The sequence below is a fragment of the Zingiber officinale genome, chromosome 9A (assembly GCF_018446385.1).
Source record: "Zingiber officinale cultivar Zhangliang chromosome 9A, Zo_v1.1, whole genome shotgun sequence".
Taxonomy (NCBI): Eukaryota; Viridiplantae; Streptophyta; class Magnoliopsida; order Zingiberales; family Zingiberaceae; genus Zingiber; species Zingiber officinale.
The window spans coordinates 103,053,737-103,076,797 of NC_056002.1; the positions used below are offsets into that span (position 1 = coordinate 103,053,737).

Consider the following 23,061-nt stretch of genomic DNA (forward strand, 5'->3'; position numbering starts at 1 on the left):
AGAGTGACTGGATGCTAGGCATGATGTACCAACAGGTCATGGTTGACCAGATGTTGGTTTAGGAGGCTTTAGACTTGATTTTAGGGAGAAATCATGAGCTGGATCGATCAGCCGATCGATTGGCTCATGCCCAATCGATCGACCGATCGATTGGGCGAGTCTTCGCGACAAGCCTCCTCCCAATCGATCAGTGGATCGATTGGAATAAGTGCGCGATCGTACAGAACGACACTGGATCGATCGGTCGATCGATCCAGATCCCCCAATCGATCAGTGGATCGATTGGGAGGTGTGATTTTGCAGAATAAGCTCTGGATCGATCAGCCGATCGATCCAGGCAATTCCTGAGAGCACAGAGGCGGTCTGGATCGATCAGCCAATCAATCCAAAGCCTCCCCTATTGATTGGGAGCAATCCGATCGATCGGGATCCGACCGTTGGCGTCGATTAAAATCGTTGTCGAGCTCTTTCTTCGCCAACTCTTACACTGTTCATCTCCGATCTTCACCAGTGACTCCACAGCATCTCTCTAAAGTTTAGATCGCCAGTTCTTGAAGGTTCTTGGAAGTTTTCCAAGTCAAGAGGCGGATCAAAAGTAAGAAGGAGAAGCTAGGGTTAGGGTTTTCAGTTGTCAAACCTATAAGAATTCTTGTATTTGTTTTCCCCTTGTCTTCTTCTTGTACTGAGAGTATTGTAGGGCTTCTCCACCTTTGGTAGTTACCATAAATGAGTGTTTTTCATAGTGGAGGGTGCTTGAGTGTGTGGATCCTTGGATTAGTCACCTCTTGTGAGGTGGATACCAAGTAAATCATCTTGTTAGCGTTGTGTATTTTGTTTCTTTGTATATTTCCGCTGCACATCTTTGAAGAAACAAGCAACGCCGACCACGAGCACACGACGAGCTATTCACCCCCCCCCCCCTCTAGCTACATAATCGGTCCCAACAAGTGGTATCAGAGCAAGACCACTCTTCACCGGAATCATCACCGGAAGGGTCAACAAGATAGAGGGTGAAGAAGTTGAAGCAATTCTACAAGTCGAAGACTTCATCACAAGAAGCTCAACTTCAAATGGAATTCCAAGACGGGCTTGGATTCGATACAAGGGTGCCTCCATCATTTAGTTCAACAAGTTTCGATCTTTGGAAATCAAGGATCGAGAATTTCTTGATGATGGAGATAGAGCAATGGTTTGCTCTCATGGAAGAATTTGAAGCTCCAACAAACTCCAAGGGCAAGCCTCTCAAGAAAAGCAAATGGAGCCAAGAACAAATCCAAAGATGTGAGGCCAATGACAAAGTGACCAAGCTTTTGGTCAATCTATTGCCGAGCAACATCATGGAGCAAATTGGAGATTTTGAAGATGCCAAAGAGCTATGGAGCAAATTGGCCAAGATTCATGAGATTCCCTCCACTGTACCAATCCAAGAAAAATCCAAAGAGGGTAACTCATTGGAGCAAGACCAAGAGGAGGAGAATTCCGAAGAAGAGAGATGCTCATCTTCCGAAGAAGAAGTCCAAGAAGCTTCATCTTCAAGGGAATGCAATAAAGAGGGCAAGGAGAGGGCATACTCCTTGTTCCATGTACAAGATGAAGATGAAGAAGCCTCCACCTCTAGGATTGAGGGGGAGCAATTTTTAACGACACCGGATCAAGAAGCAGGAGAAGTCTCCACATCCGGGTCAAGAGAAGAAGAGGATGAAGAAGCTTCCACCTCCACAAGTAAAGTCGAATTTATTGGAGGAGAATCATTATCGAATCAACAGGAAGCCTCTACCTCCGGATCAAAAGGAGAAGATGTCATCTCTACACGTGAAGGTATAAATGTTTCAAATAAAAATAAAAATCATATCATATGTTTTGAGTGTAGGGAACATGGGCATTACAAGAGCAAGTGCCCCAAGTTGGCCAAGAAGAAGGGCCAAGTTGTACCAAAGGGCAAAGAGAAGCCCAAAGAGACCGCTCCCTCAACAAAGAAGAGCAAGGAGCACATTGTGTACTTTTTGTGCAATCAAAAGGGACATTACCGGAGTCAATGTCCCAATGGGAAGAAGGCGGTCAAGGCTCTTGGAGGAAGCACAAATCAAGGGGGATCCTCCAAGGTAAAAAGGAAGGTATCATTTATTGAGCATACTCCCTTGAATAATGGTAAAAAGCATGCTAGTTCTAATTTTTATCATTTTAATGCTATTTACCATAAGAATAGAAAGCATGAGAGCTTTAATGAAAAACATGTGGCTCTACATGCTAAAACTACCATACCTAGTTTTAGGAAGGTAGATAAGAATTTAGGCAATAATTCTAAGGATTTTAGTTATAAGCCTAGAGATAGAAATGCTCATGGACTTAATGATAAATCAAAAACTAAGGACTTATGGAAAGAAAATCAAGTCTTGAGGTCAAGATTTGATAAAATGGAAAAGACCCTAAAAAGGATGGAAAATATCCTAAAAGGGCAAAATGAGCATAGCCTAGGTCTAGGAGTACAAAAGTCATCCATTGGCCATAAAGGTTTGGGATACAAACTTAAGGCTAAGAAGGATGTAATTTCTTACCATAGGGTTCCATATAGCTATGGAACCGAGTCTAGGTCTAAGGGTCAAGTCAAAAGTACAAGGGAAGTTATCCCTAGGAGTATTTTTGCAACTAAAGTGACTAAGACTTCTAAGAAGTCTAACAAAGTCACTAAAAAGGTCACAAGCGAAGAAATCCCTAGGGTTGACCTAGAAAGTATGACCAAGGCTTCTAAGAAGCCTAACAAGATCACTAGGAAGGTATCTAGGGAAGTTATCCCTAGTGAATACCTAGAGCATCCAAGGAGCACCAATAGGTTTTGGGTTCCTAGGAGCATTTTCTCTACCCCTTAGATGGGTTAGAGAGTGTCAACTCTAATTGAAAGGTTAGTTAACCCAATCATGATAAAGTTGGCACTCTAAGAGCATTTTCAAGGTTTTTATTAACCTTTGAAAATGATAAGGATTAAATGCTTACTCTTGGTAAGAGTAAAAGGTGTCACATTTTGAGAAATTGGATGATATTTTAAGTGACACAAATTGGGAAAATCATAAGAACTACCGAGTTGGGATTTTGGTATGTTCTTAGGAAATTAAAGGCAATTTATGCCTTAACTCAGGTGATTACTCTTTGAGAGAGTAATTTGTGCCAAAAATTTGATAAATATGCTTAATTTGAATTGGCACAAAATTAGGAAAAGCAAAAGAAATGTCAAAATTGGGTTTTGGCATTTTCTTGAAAAATAGTGGGCAATCCAGGTTTATTTTTAATTGAGCTAAGGTTTTATGATACTTAGATAGGTAATCTAGGTATATTTTATTTATGCTAAAACTTGCCATACTTTGTTTGCCCATCATATGCCATGACATCATGTTTATTTTTGCATTCATATTTTATTATGAAAACTACAAAAATATCATGTCATGTCATACATACATCATGTAATTATAGGATATTTTCTTTTGAAAATTATTTCTTTTTGATGTATGTTATAAAATATCATGCATTATTTTAATTCCTTGCAATTTAAGGACAAATGACATTTATTAACAAATAACATCCTTGGTGGATGTTCATAACCTCAAAATGCCTAGATAGATATACATGATCCCTAGATTAGGGCAAAACCAAACTTTACATCTCACAAAAGAACTATAAGGTGACTTGTATGTGGTTTCGTGCACATTAAATACAAGTGAGATGTTAGGATGATGAACAAAACCTCAAGATGTTGATTTAGTGCATTCTTGTGAGTTTTAAATTCATCAAACACATAGTTATGTGTTTTCCAATCATTGGGAAAGCTAATGTATAAGTCATGTGCATTGAGCCCAAGGAACATGGTTGGATATTGGTTTTGAAAATAATTTTAAAATGGTTTTGGAAAACCTTGGTGAAGGCTACCTTTTGATAGTAATCATCATTGAATAGTTGAGCACAAACTTGAAAAAAACACTAAAATTTTTACAAGTTTTCAAGTTTGTGTCAATCTTTTAAAATATGAAGTATTTCCTTAGAAAACTATTTTTCCATGATACTATATGCCCTAAATAATGTCTACAACGATTTTTATGATTTTTGAAATTTTGTAGATTTTTTTAGGGGTTTCTGAAATTGATTGAAATGGAATTTCAGCTTTTTCAGAGCTTCAATCGATCACCCGATCGATTGAAGGGTTTCAATCGATTGGGCGATCGATTGAGAGCAAGCTTCTCATAAACAGAAGCTTCCTGGATCGATCCACCGATCGATCCAGCCCTCCTGAATCGATTAGTGGATCGATTCAAGCAGGTTTAATCGATTGGGACCCAACTCCAATCGATTGGGAATACTGATTTTAGCTGGTAAAGTCTGATTTCAGCATTTTGGACCATCTTTAGTCTAGGTAATCATTCCTAACCCCTCAAAACACATTTGTATACATTTAGGAGGAGTTTTCATGATGAAAACAAGGATGGATTGGTTAAGGAAGACTAAGTAGAGGTTTAGGTTGAGGTTTGATTTCATTATTGAATTTATGAACCTCAAAACTTCTATTTTGGGTTTCCTAAAGGTTTAGGGATTCCAAGTCATTGTTGGTACAATGACAGAAGTTACGTGCATGTCTTTAGAGGGAGTTACTCTTTAAGGACATGAAAAAAAAATTATTTTTATACACCTTGGAAGGTGGTTTTACCTTCTTTAGTGAAAATGCTCAAGGTTGAGCATTGGAATACAATGGAGAGTGGATATCTTCATTGTTTAGTGGTATATGCTCAAGGATGAGCATTTGATGAAAATAAAGGGTATGAGACCTTTATTTGAATCGTGTTGTGCATAATGAGTGAAGTTGTGAACAACGGTGAGTAACTCTTCAAGGGGAGAGTTTCTTTTTGATGTGTGCCAATAGGGGAAGAATGAAGAGTTTAAGTTAGGCCTTCATTATCTAAGAGGGAGTTTGCCCTCTTAGGAGGGAGAATGTAGGGTTTAACTTACGTCTTCATTACCTAGTGGCATGAAGAAGGTTGAGACTATGAGACTATCCTAACTTAAAGAAGGTATTATCAAACATCAAAAAGGGGGAGATTGTTGGTGCAATATTCCCCAGGTCAAGGTTGACCGTGTTGACTGAGCTTGAATTGAGTCAAGCTCGAGTCTTGATGTTGTGTTGATGTTGTGGTTTCGATGTTTGATAATACATGTAGTCAATACATGAAGATTGCAGGTGCAATCGTTCATGTGTGAAGGAGAGTCAAGTAGGTCAAGGTTGAATGAATACTTGACGAGAGAAATCCTGGTGAGTGAAGCCAGGTGAAAGTCCTAGTGAGTGAAGCTAGGCAGAAGAGAAATCCTGGTGAGTGAAGTCAGGTGAAAGACCTAGTGAATGAAGCTAGGCAGAAGAGAAATCCTGGTGAGTGAAGCCAGGTGAAAGACCTAGTGAGTGAAGCTAAGTAGAAGAGAAATCCTGGTGAGTGAGACCAGGTGAAAGACCTAGTGAGTGAAGTTAGGCAGAAGAGAAATCCTGGTCAGTGAAGCCAGGTGAAAGACCTAGTGAGTGAAGATCGGCAGAAGGGAAATCCTGGTGAGTGAAGCCAAGTGAAAGACTTAGTGAGTGAAGCTAGGCAGAAGGGAAGTCCTGGTGAGTGAAGCCAGGCAGACATGAAGTCCTGGTGAGTGAAGCCAGGTAGACATGAAGTCCTAGTGAGTGAAGCCAGGCAGAAGGGAAGTCCAAGAAGGTCAAAGGGATTGACCGGAAACTTGGCACAAGGAAAATCCAGGTGGATCAAGGTTGATCGGACACCTGGTGAAGATAAGTCCAGTTGGGTCAAGGATGACCGGACACTTGGTGAGCGAGTTCTAGCAGGTCAAGAGTGACCGGATGCTAGGCATGATGTACCAACAGGTCATGATTGATCAGATGTTGGTTTAGGAGGCTTTAGACTTGATTTTAGGGAGAAATCATAAGTTGGATCGATTAGCCGATCGATTGGGCGAGTTTTCACGACAAGCCTCCTCCCAATCGATCAGTGGATCGATTGAGACAAGTGTGCGATCGCACAGAATGACACTGGATCGATCGGTCGATCGATCCAGATCCCCCAATCGATCAGTGGATCGATTGGGAGGTGTGATTTCTCACGATAAGCTATGGATCGATCAGCGCATCGATTAAAGCCGTTGTCGAGCTCTTTTTTTGCCAACTCTTACACTGTTCATCTCTGATCTTCACCAGCGACTCCACGGCATCTCTCTAAAGTTTAGATCGCCAGTTCTTGAAGGTTCTTGGAAGTTTTCCAAGTCAAGAGGCGGATCAAAAGCAAGAAGGAGAAGTTCGGGTTAGGGTTTTCAGTTGTCAAACATGTAAGAATTCTTGTATTTATTTTCCCCTTGTCTTCTTCTTGTACTGAGAGTATTGTAGGGCTTCTCCACCTTTGGTAGTTACCATAAAGAAGTGTTTTTCATAGTGGAGGGTGCGTGAGTGCGTGGATCCTTGGATTAGTCACCTTTTGTGAGATGGATACCAAGTAAATCCTCTTGTTAGCGTTGTGTATTTTGTTTCTTTATATATTTTCGCTGCACATCTTTGAAGAAACAAGCAACGCCGACCACAAGCACGCGACGAGCTATTCACCCCCCCCCCCCCCCCATCTAGCTACATAATCGGTTCCAACACTTTAAATGTTCATATTTTCATATGTTTGAAACTTTATGCTTTTGAATCTTCTAATTTTGATTGTTAGTGTTGTAGTGTAAGAACAGGAGATTTCTTTAGCATGAATCTATATTTTTAGAATTTTGGAGGTGGAATGGAGAATCAGTATTTTCAGCCCGAGTATCAATTTTACCAAACATGGATCAACAAAATATGTATGAGTCATTTTCAGATGGTTTTAATGCTAATTGGGTGGATAATTCATGTTTCAGGTATGAATGTGCACAAGAACAATTTATTGAGACATATCCAACCTACCAGAATTCATATGAGTTTCAAGAGGTTTCAACATCTTTTGTGCCAAATTCTTTTCAATAAAATGAACTTCAAATTGAAGAGTCAACATGGAGAGTTAAGGAGATTATGCAACAAATGATAGAGCATCAAGAGCAACAATTTTCAAGGATACAGAATATATAGAATCAGTTAGATGCAAATTGCATCATCTATCAACCAGTTACAAACACGAAGCGTCAGTGAAGAGATGGATTGTGGAGCTCTTGTCAGGCCTGACACTGCATCTACTTCTTCACTAGATTCTTTAAGTACTTTTTATTGTTGTGATGATGTAGTTGAACATACTTTTGATTCTACTAATGATGTTGCTTTAGATGTTGGAAATGATGCAGGTATTGATGTTGAAGATGATTTAAGTGTAGGGGAATGCTTACTGGATGTATTACCCCAAGAATCACCAAGAATTGAGGATGTAAGTGTAGGGACTTGTACTATGGAGGCAAGAACCCAAGAATCACTACATAAAGTTGTACATTCACCAGAACCAGAGCATGTACCATTACTTGATGAAGAGGAGGTAACAATCACTACTCCAAGTATCTTTCAACATGACAAGGTGAGTATTTCTTGTGATTTTTCAGAAAATTTAATAGAGGTACTAATTATTGACTTTATTAGATGTGATTCATTTCTTAATATATTTTCTACCCACACTATTACTCTCCTATTTTCTTCTACCCCATATGTGTATGGGAGATGTGTTTCTTTATTGATTGTGTAGGAGAATACAAGCTTCCGGAGTGGATGCTTGAACTGAACCGCCTCCGTCTTCTAGAAAGAATTTGCAATGGAAAAATGATGAATAAAAAGAAGTTGATTGCAATCAAGGATACTCCACTACCGATATGGATTCTTCTTTTAAATCTACTTCAACCGCCCGGAATTAAGGGGAGTTTGTTCCTTGCTTTTATTTTTTCTTTATACATTTCTTTAGTTGTATACTTCGCGTTTGCACTTTGTTTTTACATTTTGCATTTTGTTTCCATACATTGCACTTTGCATTTTGTTTAGTACATAGCATTTTCATTTTGAATAAATTCTCCATGAATTGTTCTAGTAATATTTTTTAGATGGTAAAAATTTCTTAAATTTGATCATCAATTTTAGGTCATTGGACATGATTGGATGCTCTACTTACATGATGTTGGTTAGTTTGGTGGTGGATTCCAATTTGACTAATTGAGTTTGATTGCATGAAAATTACCTAGAGAGGACTACTTCAAGCCTACACTTTATTTTCTTATTGTGTGACATGCACTTACAACAATTGAAACTCTAGAACTTGCTTTTTTTTTTTTCAAAGTCACAATATCATATGTATGCTTAGAAATGAAGGATATTTGTCATTCTTGTTCCATCATAATTTCTAATTTCTTTCCTCGCAATTTCTTAAAATATGTTCATTAAGTATTCTAATTCTTGATCACTTTGCTTTGCCTTCATTTCATTGGGAGTTTTGGTTGAATTCTTGATGAGTTGAATTGACTAGATGGACAAAGGATTAAGTGTGGGGGATGTGTATAGTGTTTTTGAATTTTTAGATTCATTTGTTAATGGTAGGGATTCAATTTAAGCCAATGATGGAGTTTTGGAAGAATACTGTTGTGAATGAAGTATTTTTAAGATTGTATGTTAAATGTACCCATATCTTGAGTTTTATCATGTCAAGAGTGAGCTCCAATTGTTTTGAAGTGTAAGACTTGATACTATGTTGATACATTTAAAATTGTAAGAGACATATGTGGTAAGAAGGTTTTGGAAATGCTAAAATCTTAACTTTCTGTTGGAGTTGTTGTGCTGTGTTGAATTCTACAGAAATAGACACTACAACTATGGAGTAAATGAAGGCTGCAGTAACATGGAAATGAGGAGTTAGTGTCAAAGTTGTGCCGGAATTCAGGAGCAGCCTTAAAGCCAATGTGAAATTCAAGTTAAGTTTTTTATTGTGCTGAACCAAATGGTATTCTTACTTCCAAGGCATCTGCAAAATAAGAAAGGAGAAATTCAGAAACTCCATCTAGACACAGAAATGCAGAAACAGTGCATAATTCTGGAGTTGAATTCTATTTTTCAAGAATGTTTAGTTTTGTGCCAAAGTTTTCTTGATGTCTCTGATCTAAAATGGATAGAATTCAAAGTCCTTTTAATTCAATGTCGAATGAACTATTTTCTAAGGTTTCCTTGTTGAAGAATTTTGCTAAAATATCATGGTGGAAGGATCTGAAAAATTAAAGAACAGATTCATGTTATCACTTTACAAAATCTGAAAAATTGTCAGAGATGGGCTATTGTTGATCAAGGATGAATGGAATTAAGAGAATTCAATAAACCCATTCAATTTATGGGATAATTCAAGGTCTGAATTTAACTTTGAAGCTGAATCTGGGAACATATTCTTATCTATTAAAACTGAACCTTGACATTAGAAGAGTTATTAAATTCTGAATTTTTACTCTTGTGACAAATGCAACTTTCTTTCAAACTGAAGCTCTAAAATTGTAAGCTTGCATTGGATTCTAAATTCCATAAAATGTGGTGCTTTAAGCAATTCATTATCTGATGCTGAATGATAGTTTATTAAAATGATGAAGTTTGAAACTGTGAGCTTAAGTACCAGAATTAATGATAGCTGGATATTTAAGTAATTTAAACTATGAGCTTATGTACCATAATTCAGTTCTAAAATTGGAATCAGAGAAGGTAGATAGAAATGTCGAACTGCAGCTTGAGATAGAGTATCAAATCATTAAATCTAAATCAAGAGGACTGGCTGGAAATCAATGATGTGGAGTCATGTAATTGGAATCTAATTATTATGGAGAAAAATTTGAAATTCGAATATTGAAATACAATTCCACTTATGAAGCAGTCAGATTGAGGCATTAGTTCTGAAGATATGATGATAAATTCAACTACTTGATACCGTGATTTCTGCTACTGCTTAATACTGAAGTTTCAATTTTCAGAATCAGAAATAACTGTCTAAGTCCATATGTCAATTATGCTAGCACAACATGAAATTAGTCTCCTATTATTACATTGATGAACGAGACCTTTCTATGATTCCAGCTCTTCATAAATAAGCTAGAATTTCCTTGGACTTTCAATTCTGAATTCTGAAATTGGATTGATGGAATAGGGGCTGCAACTTTCTTATTTGTGTGTGCTAGTTTTTGTATGAAGATCCAGACCTTTGGTTCTTTTGATCACAGGCCTGCTACTATTCTCCTTCCTTTGCCTTTTTAATTATTCCCATGCTATTGAAGAGCTAGAGCCAATCTGAAGCAAGAACGGCTGCAACTTCTTTAATTATAGTAAAAATTACTTCAGAAATTGAAGTATGAACTTGGTCTATTGTGTGCCAAACTAATCTGCAAGTTTCTTTCAGAAAATAGATTCAAATAAAGTTCTTGTTAGTCCATGACGCTATTGGATGATACTTTCCTTCCACAATTGTTATGATCAAGAACTTATAACTTCTTTAATTTAATTCTTGAAACTATGCTAGCCATGGATAGAGGAGTTTAGTCTTGAGCAGACCTCAAAGCACTAAAGTATGGAAGGAAAACCAGAAGTAATGAATTATGGAGATTGATTTCTAAAACTTAATACAGCAGCTAATGAATTTAGAAATTGTTTTGTACCAACTGTTGAAATTGTCCTGATTAGTATTGTTTTGATTTAAATTATGGGTGGGAAACTATAAATCTTTGAGTTCATAACTTTTCTGAGTTGCTGAATTCTGAATTGAGTATCTGAATTCAGGATTTGATAGGAGATCAAGACCTATAAAATTTCCTATGAGTCAAGATCTATCAAACTCAAGAATCTTAACTCTGACATTGAAACTGATTTCTGAAATGCAAAAATCAGGTGTTATTTTGCTTGGTATAAAATTTAGAATTTCTGGAACTCATTTGAAACAAGTGCTTTTGATTCATATGTGCCAATTTGGAAATGTCTACAAGCTAGTGTAAGGTTTATCTTAATTTGAAGCAGGATGTTTGAGGGCATATAAGTGTGAGGCTGATTGCTGAAATTGAAATCTAGGAAACTGATACTCTGAAATTGTTTTGCTAAGATACATTATGTGGCTAGGGAATGTTCTTAATTCTGATAACTATTGTATTATTTTTGCTTACCCTGTTAGTGCAGTCTTACCAGAGAAGACTAATTGTCTGGTCAGAGGAAATGCAGAAATTGTGTAAATTTGTAAAAGCTGAGAGTTGGCCAGTATACTTGAAATGTATTCCTTTTTACATGAATATTAAGTGTTAAGGAAATTGAATGGGATAAGTGAGATCAAATTGGAGAGGCAATGTCATGAATTTCGAGTTAGAAGTAAATGCAGAAATGCATAAATTATGAGGTTGCAACTCATTTATAGCAAAGTTCAATTCTGAAAACTAAGTGTCAAACTTATCCATTTCATCAAATTCTAGAATTCTAGGAATTGATTTATGATATTGAAGCAGTGAGAGCAGATTATTAGCATTGTTTTGAATTCTGGGAAATTCCAGGAGGTTCATGTTCTCTAATGAAATCTACAACAAGGATCCAACTTGTAAGCTATTTCAGAAGTGAATGAAACGTAAATGCTTATACATTGAATTCACAAGTCAATGTGGTCAAAATAAAAAAAAATAGTGGAAAGGATGAAGAAAGACAAAGGAAGTAATCTTGTACCTAGTCTTATTGCTTCTCTTTACCAGAAAAACCACAGAAAAACAGAGAGAAAGGAAACCTACAACAGAAAAGAAAAATTAACAATGGTTAGAAATGTATCAAGTTTTTGTAATGCAAGAATTGTTGAATTGTTCGAGACGACTAATGTTTTAAGTGTGAGGGAGGGGATTCTTCTTCAAGTTGATGAGATTGTTTTAGCTTCCAAATGTTGAAATTTAAGTGGAAAAATAGTGAAAAAAATTGGTAAATCAAGAGAGTATCAATTGTGGAGATAGAGTATCAAAATTTTTGGATGACCATCAAATTGAAGGAGAGGTTGCCTTGATATTTTGAATTGGTAATGACAAATGGTATTCATCTCTTTTCACATCAAAATGGTCAACTCATCAAGTATATTCCTCCAATACTCTCATCTTCTTAATTTTGCATTGAATTCTTTTCTTTTGCCTATTTCATTCACTTTAATTGTTCTTCTTGATTCCATTTCAATTCTTGTTGATAAAATCTTTTTGATTCATATATGCTATGTTTATAGTGGTGGAGAATCAGAAAATAAGCAAGCATATGGTAGTGAAATGTTATGAGTTGCATTGAGTGAGCTCCACTTGCACATGTTTGAGTGTGAGAGTTAGAATAGGTAAACACCTTGTGAGATTGCAACTTGCTTAATTTTTCAATTGGATTGAAACTGCTATACCTACTGATTATTGTTTGGATTGTATTTATGATTGTTTGTGATCTTTAAGATGACCTTAGTTAATTACCTTTTACCATCTTCTAGATATTGCTAGGGGATTTTTAGATTTTCTTGACTTGAACGGGACGTCCAAGATTAAGTGTAGGGGATTTGATAACTATGATTTTGTTACATTATTTTGATTCATAATGCATGTTTTTACTTATCTTGTTCATAGATGAAACCTATATTGACATCACATTTCATAATTGCATTTGATTTTGGACTTAATTGCAACTTGACTTATAATCATGGTATTTGATGCTAATATTTGATTATTATTTTATAGGCATCAAAAGGGTTATGGACCCGATCAGATCAGACCACATTTGAGGTCAAATCTAGGGCTAAACGAGACGATCGAACTGTGGAGCATTATGGACCGTTCATCTAAGATCAAACAGATCTGAGCCATCAGTTGAAGATCCGGTTCATCCAAATCTAATGAAGAGCAGATCTCATCCGTTGATGAAGATTCAGAGGTTTTGATCTAGATCTGAGTCCATTCGGTCGTTGATTAAACCCCAAAACAATCTGGATTGTCCGATCAGATTTGGGAGAGTTTAAAAGCCGCGAGAAGCTACAGTGCTTCCCTGGGCTCAACGTGTTTGCGACATTCCTACTGTTCCTTCTTCTTCTTCTCCACGACGCCGAGCTCCCATTCCCGACTTTCAGATCCGTGAGCAATCCTTATTCATCGCCGACGATGTCCTAGCTTCCGGCATCGTCATCCGAGATCAAAAAGTGGCAAGAGGCGTTCCCAGTCCACGAGCTTGAGTTCTGATTCCACTTCCGCAATCTAGATTCGAGAGGCGCTCCCCTTATCTGCGATCTTCATTAGCCACCGGAGCTCAAGAGGCGTTCCCAGTAGCTTCGGATTTCATTCCATCTTCAATTCATATGCTGCACTTGAGTGGATCTGATCAACCGATCGAGTGTGTGCAAATTCCAGAATTCGACGTCTGTGTTTATGCGATGGTAGTGCCAGTTGATCGGATCTCAAGAGGCATTCCCAGTAGCTGTGGTCGTCAGCTAGCACTAGCCGAGAGTTTGGATCTTCACCGGTGATTGCTCGAGAGGGGTTCCCAGTGGCATCTCTATTTTTACAGCAGAGTGGAGAGTTTTGGTTCCGGATTTGGGTTGTGGAATGTTTAGGTTTGGTTTTTTTTCTAAATTGTTCATCACATTGCTCAGATCTGATGATCTGATTTCTTTTCCTTACCATTTCTTCCTTGTTTCAGTTTTCTGAAATTCTGATTCTAATGTTCTTTCTTACAATTTTAATTTCATTTGAGTTGCTGCAATCCAAATTTTGCTTAACTACTGGATTAGTTTGCACACTAGTTTGTGTTTGAAGTTAGATGTTCTTATTATCATAAGTTCATTAGTTTTGGTTATTTAGTTAGCAAAGCTTTTGTTCGGTTCATTGGATATGTTATGACTATAATCATGCTTAAATGTTGAATGCCTATTTTGATGTATTGATTGTTATCTCTGTTCATTGTTATTGTGAATGAGCTCTTGAGCTTAATTGTTGATTGTGATTGAGTATAGAAGACTTGGTGATTGAGTTAAGTTTTGAACTTGATTGTGATGGTGATAAAATGTTAGGCTCGGTTCTTACAATTGTGATGAGATTTTGAATGTAATTGTTACTGTGGTTGTGAATTGTGGAGATAGAAATTGATTCATGTAATTAAATGATGCATTAGATCTTGAATTTAATTGAGGCTCATTTGGTTAGAAGGAAGTGGATCATGTTTAGATGAGAGTTATCTTTCTTTGATGCCATTCTTGACTTAGTTGAAATTAGATTTTGATTGGAACCACTTCTAAAATTCACACACGATTTATTAGTTATCATTGGAAAAATATGACTTGGGACTCCTTACTACGACTCTATTCTTTAGTTTAATTGAGTTCCAATCTTTATTAATTTTGATGTGTCACGTGATATGCAAAATGGCTAACATCAAGTCCCAAGAAAAATTATATGGAGAATTTTAGAAAAAAGAGGTGTTAGCGTAACATATATTGAACTAATTAAGGATATGTATGAAGATGTAACAATCACACTACAACAAAAATGTTAAAAGACAACACCCCTACGACAACGGTTTTAAGAGAAAGCGTTGCGTATTTGCTCAAAGACAACGGTTTTTGCCAAAACCGTTGTCTTTGAACCCCCCATTAAATATAAAAGACAACGGTTTCGGGAAAACTGTTGTCATTGAGTGATTTCTTTTTGAATTAACAACACTTTTTACAACGGTTTTCTGAATCCGTTGTCTTTAAGCGCTTTTTTAGCGTCTACGACAACGGTTTTAATAAAACCGTTGTCTTTGACTTTACTCGTTTCGTCATTTCCCCCTCGCAGTTTTGCTTTCCCTCTCTCCGCAAATATTTTCGGCGCCTTCTTTTCCCCTTCGCGCTCTCAAACCTAAGTCATTTTTCTTTCCTCTCCTCATACAATCTCTTCACGCCATCCTGTCGATCGCTGGATCTTCCTCCACGACGAAGCGAGCACCTCCCATGGCTCGCTTTCTTCTTCCTGTCAGAATCGAATAGTTGCATCTGACCAAACAAACCACATCCATCATAAGGTCAAGGTACAGGGTGAATCGGAAGTGATGAGGCGAAAGAAGATGGTGGTGTTGCTCCTTTCGTTCCTATTTTTCTCGGTGTTTTGCTGCGTATCTGCTGTATCCCTAGCTAGTGAGTGCGGATTTTGATGTTTGTGTGTGTGTGCGCGAGTGTGAGGGAGGGGAGAGGTTGTGGGTTTCACGGGTTCCCTGTTGAGGTTTGATCGTTCTGTTTTACTTTTTTTTTTAGGGCTGGTAAGCGTGTTGTTCTTCAACCTCTTTTCTGCCCTTCTGCGGCGGCTTTGGTCGGCGACGTTGGGTTCGAGGATTGGTAAGACTCGAAGATTGATTTCTCTCTCTCTCTCTCTTCTTTTTGTTTAGTTGATTTGGTGTTTTGGATTTATCAGCGATCTTGAGCCCCTCGATTGTGAGGATTGAGAGTGGATACGGCATCGAGACTGTTTCCGATGGGAGTAAGCATGGAATCGAGCCGTTCTCGGTCGAAGTCACGCCGGGAGGGGAGCTTCTGGTACTGGATTCCAAGAACAGTAACATCTACAAGGTTTCTTTGCCCTTGTCTAAATGTGAGTGTGTTTATCCTCTCATAAAGATCGAAGTGTCCATTTGCATGAGATTGATACTCAAGACTCAAAAATAATCTCCAGACAAATTTTGTCAAAGACCAAATTTTACATGTTCAAATGACACTCTTCAATTCTTCTCCACATTCCTTGTTGATTAGTTTAATTATCACACAAACTTTTCTTCCCAACTAAAACTTCATAAACTGGGACACTGAAAAGCTGCATTTGCCAATTTTATCTGCCTAATGTTATCTCAAGGTTAGGAGGTGCCCTCCCTCCATCAGCTGCAACAGGAAAAGGATTGATGTTTGGTTGATCTTCCATCTGCAAGGAATTGCTAAGATCAGTGAGTTTAATTTCTTCCTTATAAATTCTTTCATTTTATTTATTTTGAGTAGAATGAAAAATTGAAATTTTTGACAGCAACAGGTACTTGGCTGTCACTGTGCAGCAAATGATCCCCTCTGAAGTAAGGATATGATAATGCATTATTTAGTCTGATTGATGGGTTCCAAGCAGTCCTCTCCAAAGATGGACGCAACCCACTGCTGACAATAAATAACAAGACAAAGTTTACTCATCATGATAATAATGCTATCTATCTATGGCACTCATTCGGTCATAATCAACCTTGAAGAGTTGGACAGTGGTGGTGGTGTTGTTGTTGGTAAGGCATAGCAATGGGTGCTGATCTGATCATATTGCCCCTGCAATAGTACTCCTCCCTCCACTTCTTCTGCTTCCACCTCTCTTCCACTCCACTGAGAAGCAGCATTATTCATCCCCATTTCAGCACCTCGACCATTCCCTGAACCAAACATTTTTCTTAAGATATCAGGCATATAGAGGAGTACTGAGGAAACAGCAGTGGTTAGATCCATCCAAATATATACCTCCTTGTCCTTCTCTGTCAGTGCTCTTCACTGTTCTATACATCTGCAGTGTAGAAACTTGATCAACTATTTTGTAGTTAGTTAATACTCCAATATATACCTGAACCATTTTGTACCTGGAGATGGCTCTTGACGTGTGCTAGGGTTAGATCCTTAACGTTCATGAGTTCAAGAACCGTTTAGTTGATACTTGTTTGATTTTGTCTGATATGAGATTGATATCTTGACAGTGGAATATTTGAGTGTTCTTAAAGTTACTGGATGTGAAGCCAAGTGATGGTCTAGAGGAGCAGCCTAAGTTGTTCTGAAAAATATCAGCAATAGTTGCTGGTTGGTGATGATGGTTTCACTGTTCTGATACCATGACGATCCAATTTTGTGATTGTCTTCCATTAGAAAGGGGCCAAAGAAGATAACTACTAATAAGTAACACGATGTGTTTGATTCCAGAATTTCTATGCTGATGTTGGCACTTTGAATATGACATTGTATTTTTAATATTTTAATTTAGTTAATCTTTTAAGCATTTGTTCCAGATACATTCTTGAATATGATTGTTCTAAATGCGCTCTTATTGTGGTTTGTTGAATAACTAAATCTCTTTGATATTATCATTGACTTCCACTGTGAATTTTTTGGATAAACAACAGGCCTAAGCTTGTTGCTGGTTCAGCTAAAGGTTGGAGCGGTCATGTTGATGGCAAACCACGTGAAGCAAGGATGAACCATCCAACAGGGCTCACAGTCGATAGCAAGGGTAACATTTATGTTGTTGACACAAAGAACAAAGCAATTAGGAAAATCGTTGATGACCTAAGCATGTCATTTTGTAACTACAAATCTTGTAACTTTGTGAGCTCAAGTTCATCGAATTTGTTATTGTTCTATTCTGTGCAATCAAAACGGTCCTTATTTATCAATCATGTTTTAATCACTTTCTACATGCCAGGTAGCGTGTATTCTAATGTTCAAGCTTCAGCAAGATGATTTCCCAGTGGATACTCATGTGTGCTCTTTTAATTAATCTCAAATTCTAGCAAAGTATCAACTAATATATGCAGAACCATGGTACTTTTGCAGGTTTTTAGGATAATGAGGGGCATTGGTTGGATCCCCATTAAAACAAACAAAGAGCAAGCATATATCCACCTCAATAATAGAATACCTAATCATTTGAAGTTTGACCTCAATTATCTTCTTGTAACTCATGGAAGATTTTTGTCACAGGTGTTCTGTTAGAAGAGGTAATTAGAACACGGGAAATGATCCACAGGTTTCCTGCCCTCTCACTCAGTACTGTAAGAATACAACGAAATAAGCTAATCATTTCCAGCTTGCATCTCTATAAATCTACATCACCTGCTATCTTTCCCATAAATATTATGAGTGAAGCACTGAAGCTACTGTAGTTTATCCTTATGTTGGTTGCAACTTCTGCCTCCTTTAATTGCCTGAGCTGTAACACATTGAACTCTACCTAGTCTGTACATCTGCTTGTTATAGTTGGGCCTCATTGGTCATCTCTTAGGATGCTTGAATAGTCTTTGACCTAAATGAAAGTTACTGAAGATGAACTCATGAAACTGTACTATGATAATTAGCTATCTTGAAATATTGCTTTAAATATAGCGCTCCATGAATACATTTAACATACTGAAGTTGGTTGTCCCTTTGTGAGTTTAATATCCATGAATACATTTAACATACATTTAACAATCGAGTTTAATATTCTTGAAAATTTTCTGTTCAACTCTTATTCATTGGCTTGTCTTTGTCTATCATAGAGCTTAGCAACTAACTCATAGGAAATCCTTTGCTTTTGGTTCTAAAGAAGATATTTTCTGATATTATCAACATTGTTAATACTTGCTTACATCACTACCCACTCATTATATTCTATTTTTTTCGACCAAAATTAGGTTGTGTACCTTTAAGTCACTCTCTTATCATCTGCATTTATAATATTCATACTTCTTTTCCTCTTTGATTCACACTCATGTGTGTGATTATGCAAATAGCTGCATAAGTACTATTATTTCTCTAACTTTACTAGGTACGAGGCCAATCAACCTGTCGTAGTAGACCAGTGCTTCAAGATGTTAAGCATGGTAAGCAAAAAACAAGTTTCTTTCCCATTTTTGTTTTATATTGAATTGGTAGGACAAAGTTGTGGAGCTACACAAATGCATCTCTAGCTTTCCACCTTTTAAGATTTCAAGTGTTCTGCTCTCTTATTCTCACGTTTATTTGCAAACAAAGTTGGATTTTCTGTTAAGTGGTACTAATCTTGTCCTCCTTTTGTTATTAGTATTTTTCCACTTTGTTTATTGAAACACTGAAACTTCCAAAGCATGCTATCATGTAGAAGAAAAATATAAAACAAAAGTTGCATCCACTTGGTGATGCTCTTTGTATTTTGATTTTTTTTTTTCCTTTGATTGACTCTAGCAATGCATTTGCTGTGGAGAAACATTAATTTACTGATGAGAAAAGTCATGTCAGCTTAGTATAAGGATGAGTTTTTTCCAACATTGACTCTTCATCCAATATCCCTACTGAAGAAATGGAAACTGGTGTGGCAGCACAAGGTTCTGGTTCTAGGGAGTTGAAAGCCAACTCTCTCTATCCAGACAAAGGAGAAGAGAAAAAGATTCGCTTGTGTGGCTTTGAGTTCGATCCAAATTGGGATGGGGAGAGTGGAAACAAGGAGGATGGTAATTTTTGAGTTCCAAGAATAGTTTAACAATTTTGTTACTGATTATACGTCTATTAAATGCTACTACATTTTGATATTTTCTTTCTTAAGTACTTAGAAAATGATACTATACTAATTTTGGATGAGAAGAGAAGAAACCTTCTTGTTTTCTTTGGTTACAGTTCATGCAGTTATTACAATTCTCTTTTCTGTTATATTTTAAGAGAGACATAGATGACATCTTGATAGGTTCCTCAGGCATCAGAACTTCCCTAGCAAAAGTCTGAGTTCTCTATTTTTACTTATTAGCATTGTTCATTTTTCTCTTGCAGGTCTGCCAATTCGTGAGGCGGCTTGAGTTTTTTTTATGCAAGAAGTGAACTTTGTTAGATGTAGCTTGCCTTGCTATTTTGTAAATTAAAATCCATATGGAGAACAACAAAGGGAAAACATGTGATTTAGTGTATATGGAGAGTAATGGAAAACATATGTATTTTGATGAGTAACAACTCATTTTGTATATTTTTGTATATGTGGCTACAAGATGAATTATATATGGATGTTTATTTTAGATTTAATGTAGTAAATATTTAGTTTTGTATTGGTGGTTTGCTTATAGTAAAATAAGATTGGTTGTTTGGTATTAATGAACATTAAAGACAACATGTAAAAATGTTGTAAAAACTAGGTAAACCACAACGAAATTTTTTTTGTAAAAAGTGATAAAAGACAACGGTTTTATCCGTTGTAAAATATATTAAAACTATTGTTAAAAAAATAAAACATGCCAAATATTATCTACCACAACAGTTTATATTTGTTGTAAAACGTATATACCACAACGGTTTATTTCTGTTGTTGAAATTATCTACCACAACGGTTTTAAAACGTTGTCGTATCCTTCGTAGCCAAATTTTGGACATATAAACAACAACGGATAAAAATCGTTGTCAAATGTCTACAAAGACAACGGATTCAAAACCGTTGTCGTAGGGCAATACATTCTACAACACCCTCAGTTACAACGGTTTTTTTACCCTACGACAACGGATAATATCCGTTGTCGTTTGCAGTTTTTGTTGTAGTGTCAGAGTAAAAACTTCAGGCGAAGTAACTGAAGCATTTCCAATAAAAATAAGGATTACATCAAGGATCAGCTCTAAGTCCCTAACTTTTTACACTAATTATGGACGAACTCACTGCACACATTCAAAACACAGTACCATGGTGCATGTTGTTTGCAAATGATATTATTTTGGTTGACGAAACACGTAAAGGAGTAAATGCTAAACTATAATCTTGGAGGGAAACACTAAAAGGAAAAGGTTTTAAACTTAGTAGATTAAAGACAGAATATATGGAATTTAAGTTTAGCAATATTAGAAGTAATGAAACAATTGTTAAGATAGGAGAGGACAAGTTGCCCGAAATCGAGAGATTTAAATATTTAGGATCATTTTTGCAAAACGATGGAGGGATTGAGAAAGATGTCTTACATAGAATACAAGCAGAATGAGTGAAATGGAGGGGAGCGTCGAGTGTTTTATATGGCCGTAAAGTACCTCTTAAACTTAAAGGTAAGTTCTATAAAACTGCAGTTGGACTTGCTATGTTATATGGAGCGGAATGTTGGGCTATGACTCGAGCACATGAGCAGAAGATGAGAGTTGCAGAGATAATGATGTTAAAATGGATGTGTGGACATACGAGGATGGAGAAGATAAGAAATGAGAGCATTAGAGAAAAAATCGGAGTTACATCTATTGAGGAAAAACTTCAAAAGATACGTTTAAGATGGTACAGACATGTACTTAGACGACCAATAAATGCTCCAGTTTGACGATGCGAAACTATGATAAATATGTATATCAAACGAGGAAGAGGAAGACCAAAAAAAACTTAGTTAGCAACAATAAAATAAGATAAAATTTATTTAAATATAGATGATAATATAATAAGAGATAAAACTCAATGACATAAAATGATTCATACAGCCGACCCTATCTAGTGGGAAATTTTTTTGTTGTTGTTGTATTCATCAATATTCTTCATTATTTCTTTATAATTATTTTTTTATATTAATAAATAATTCTATTCATAAATTATTTATGAATATTATTCAGGTATCGAATTTATATATTTTCACAATTAAATAAATATAAACGTGTGATAAAATGTAACATCAATCATCTTAAGAAATCTAGTATTGTGTATCTTACTGTAAAATAAAGCCAAGTAAATAATGAAGTTTCGCCCAACAGTTAAAGAGGAAAATTAAATAAATATAAATGAATAAATAATTAATCCGATAATGTTGAAATTGGGGTAATCAATTCAGTTCTATAAAATTAAATAAATATAAATTATGATAAAAAAGGGAATATGTTCGTCCCTAGTATCCCTGTTAATTTGTTCTAAGATCAACATGGAAAAGATAAATCACGAACGACTATTAATCTAATTAAATAAATATAAATGAATAAATACATGAGGGATGAATTACTTATAATATTAAATTTAGTCGAACTGCACAAATTCAGTTGTCGGGTGATACTGAGTTCGCGCCACGACAGTGAGATGTACATATTAATTAAATTTTCTATTAATATTTGATTAATATAAATGAATATGTTTGAATATTTAATTTTGTAATTATTAAAATATATAATTAAATATTTAAATTAGTTAAAAATTATGAAAGTAATTATTGAATAATTGTTCTAAAAAATAAAATGTAAAATTTCTAAAAAAAAAAGATAAAATTATAAATTATTTAAAGTTGAAAGATTTTTTTTAAAAAAAATTATGTTATAATATGTTTAAAAAATTTAATCTTGACAATGTTGTTGGAATATTTTAAATTATATTTTTGAAAAATTTATAACTAACTTCTAACATACATTTAAAAAATTAATTTTAATTATTTTTAACATATTTTTATATTTTATATTTTATTTTTAAACTTATAAAAAATTAAAACTATTCTTTAGATTTAAAATTAATTTTAATATAAATATAATGTAGGGCAGTACTTACGGTGCTCGCCTTGTAATTATTATGTGTATTTTATTTATTTATTTTAAATTTTCTTTACCTAAAAAAATTCAAACCATCACTAAAAAAATTATTATTAACGACTGAATATTTCGTTGATATTCCGTTGGTATATGCTATTACAGACGCCTTACCGATGGAATACATGCTATCGGGAGTAATTTGGTCGACAATTCAATTTACCGACAGAAATACTATTCCGTAGGTATATCCCGACGGAATTATGTTTTCCGTCGGTAACTTACCGACTGAATATTTTATCCGTCGGTAAAAAAAATAAACGACAGATAACGACAATGCCCGACTGAATATGTTCCGTTGGGCAATATACTGACAGAATCCTTAATTCCGTCTGGAAATCCCAACGGAACCTATATTTCGTCGGTATATTACTGACGGAACCCTATAATCCGTCGGGAATTATCGACAGAATTAAGGATTCCGTCGGTAAATTCCGACGGAATTAAGGATTCCGTTGGTAATATATCGCAAATTTTACTGTGCTGGCGATATTTTACTGATGGAATTGTGATTTCCATCGGTATAAACTGGAAAAAAAAATTTGGTATCCTGCTCCTGTTTTGCTCATTTCCCATATACAATTTTAATATGAATACAATCCATCACAAGGGATGACATCACAAACACAATTCATACATATAACAATCCACACAATATAAATCACAACATACAACAACAAGATCACAATATAAATCAATCCACAATCTCCAAAATACAACATACAATAAATACATAAACATAAGTGAATGACAAATATAAAATCTCCAAAATATAATAAATTCCAAGTATCAAGTGCTCACAATCATA

At 35.8% G+C, this 23,061-nt stretch overlaps 1 protein-coding gene across 1 annotated transcript; it reads right to left on the reverse strand.

Annotated features, from left to right (window-relative positions):
• Positions 1-15,825: 15,825 nt before the first annotated feature.
• LOC122019402 (transcription repressor KAN1-like) lies at positions 15,826-16,656 on the reverse strand. Its single transcript, XM_042576873.1, has 5 exons — positions 16,601-16,656; positions 16,485-16,527; positions 16,222-16,399; positions 16,025-16,136; positions 15,826-15,915 (listed from the first exon to the last, which is right to left on the reverse strand). The coding sequence occupies exons 1-5, from the start codon at positions 16,646-16,648 to the stop codon at positions 15,826-15,828; spliced, it is 471 nt and encodes a 156-aa protein (XP_042432807.1). The 5' UTR covers positions 16,649-16,656.
• Between the last annotated feature and the right edge of the window lie 6,405 nt (positions 16,657-23,061).

Excerpts from the sequence above, each read along its gene's own strand:
- LOC122019402 (XM_042576873.1), bottom strand. The coding sequence starts at position 16,648 with ATGAACGTTAAGGATCTAACCCTAGCACACGTCAAGAGCCATCTCCAG. Across the intron at positions 16,400-16,484 it reads TGACAGAGAAGGACAAGGAG|GGAATGGTCGAGGTGCTGAA; the intron begins GTATATATTTGG and ends TGTTTGGTTCAG. Across the intron at positions 15,916-16,024 it reads TGCTGCACAGTGACAGCCAA|ATGGAAGATCAACCAAACAT; the intron begins GTACCTGTTGCT and ends AATTCCTTGCAG.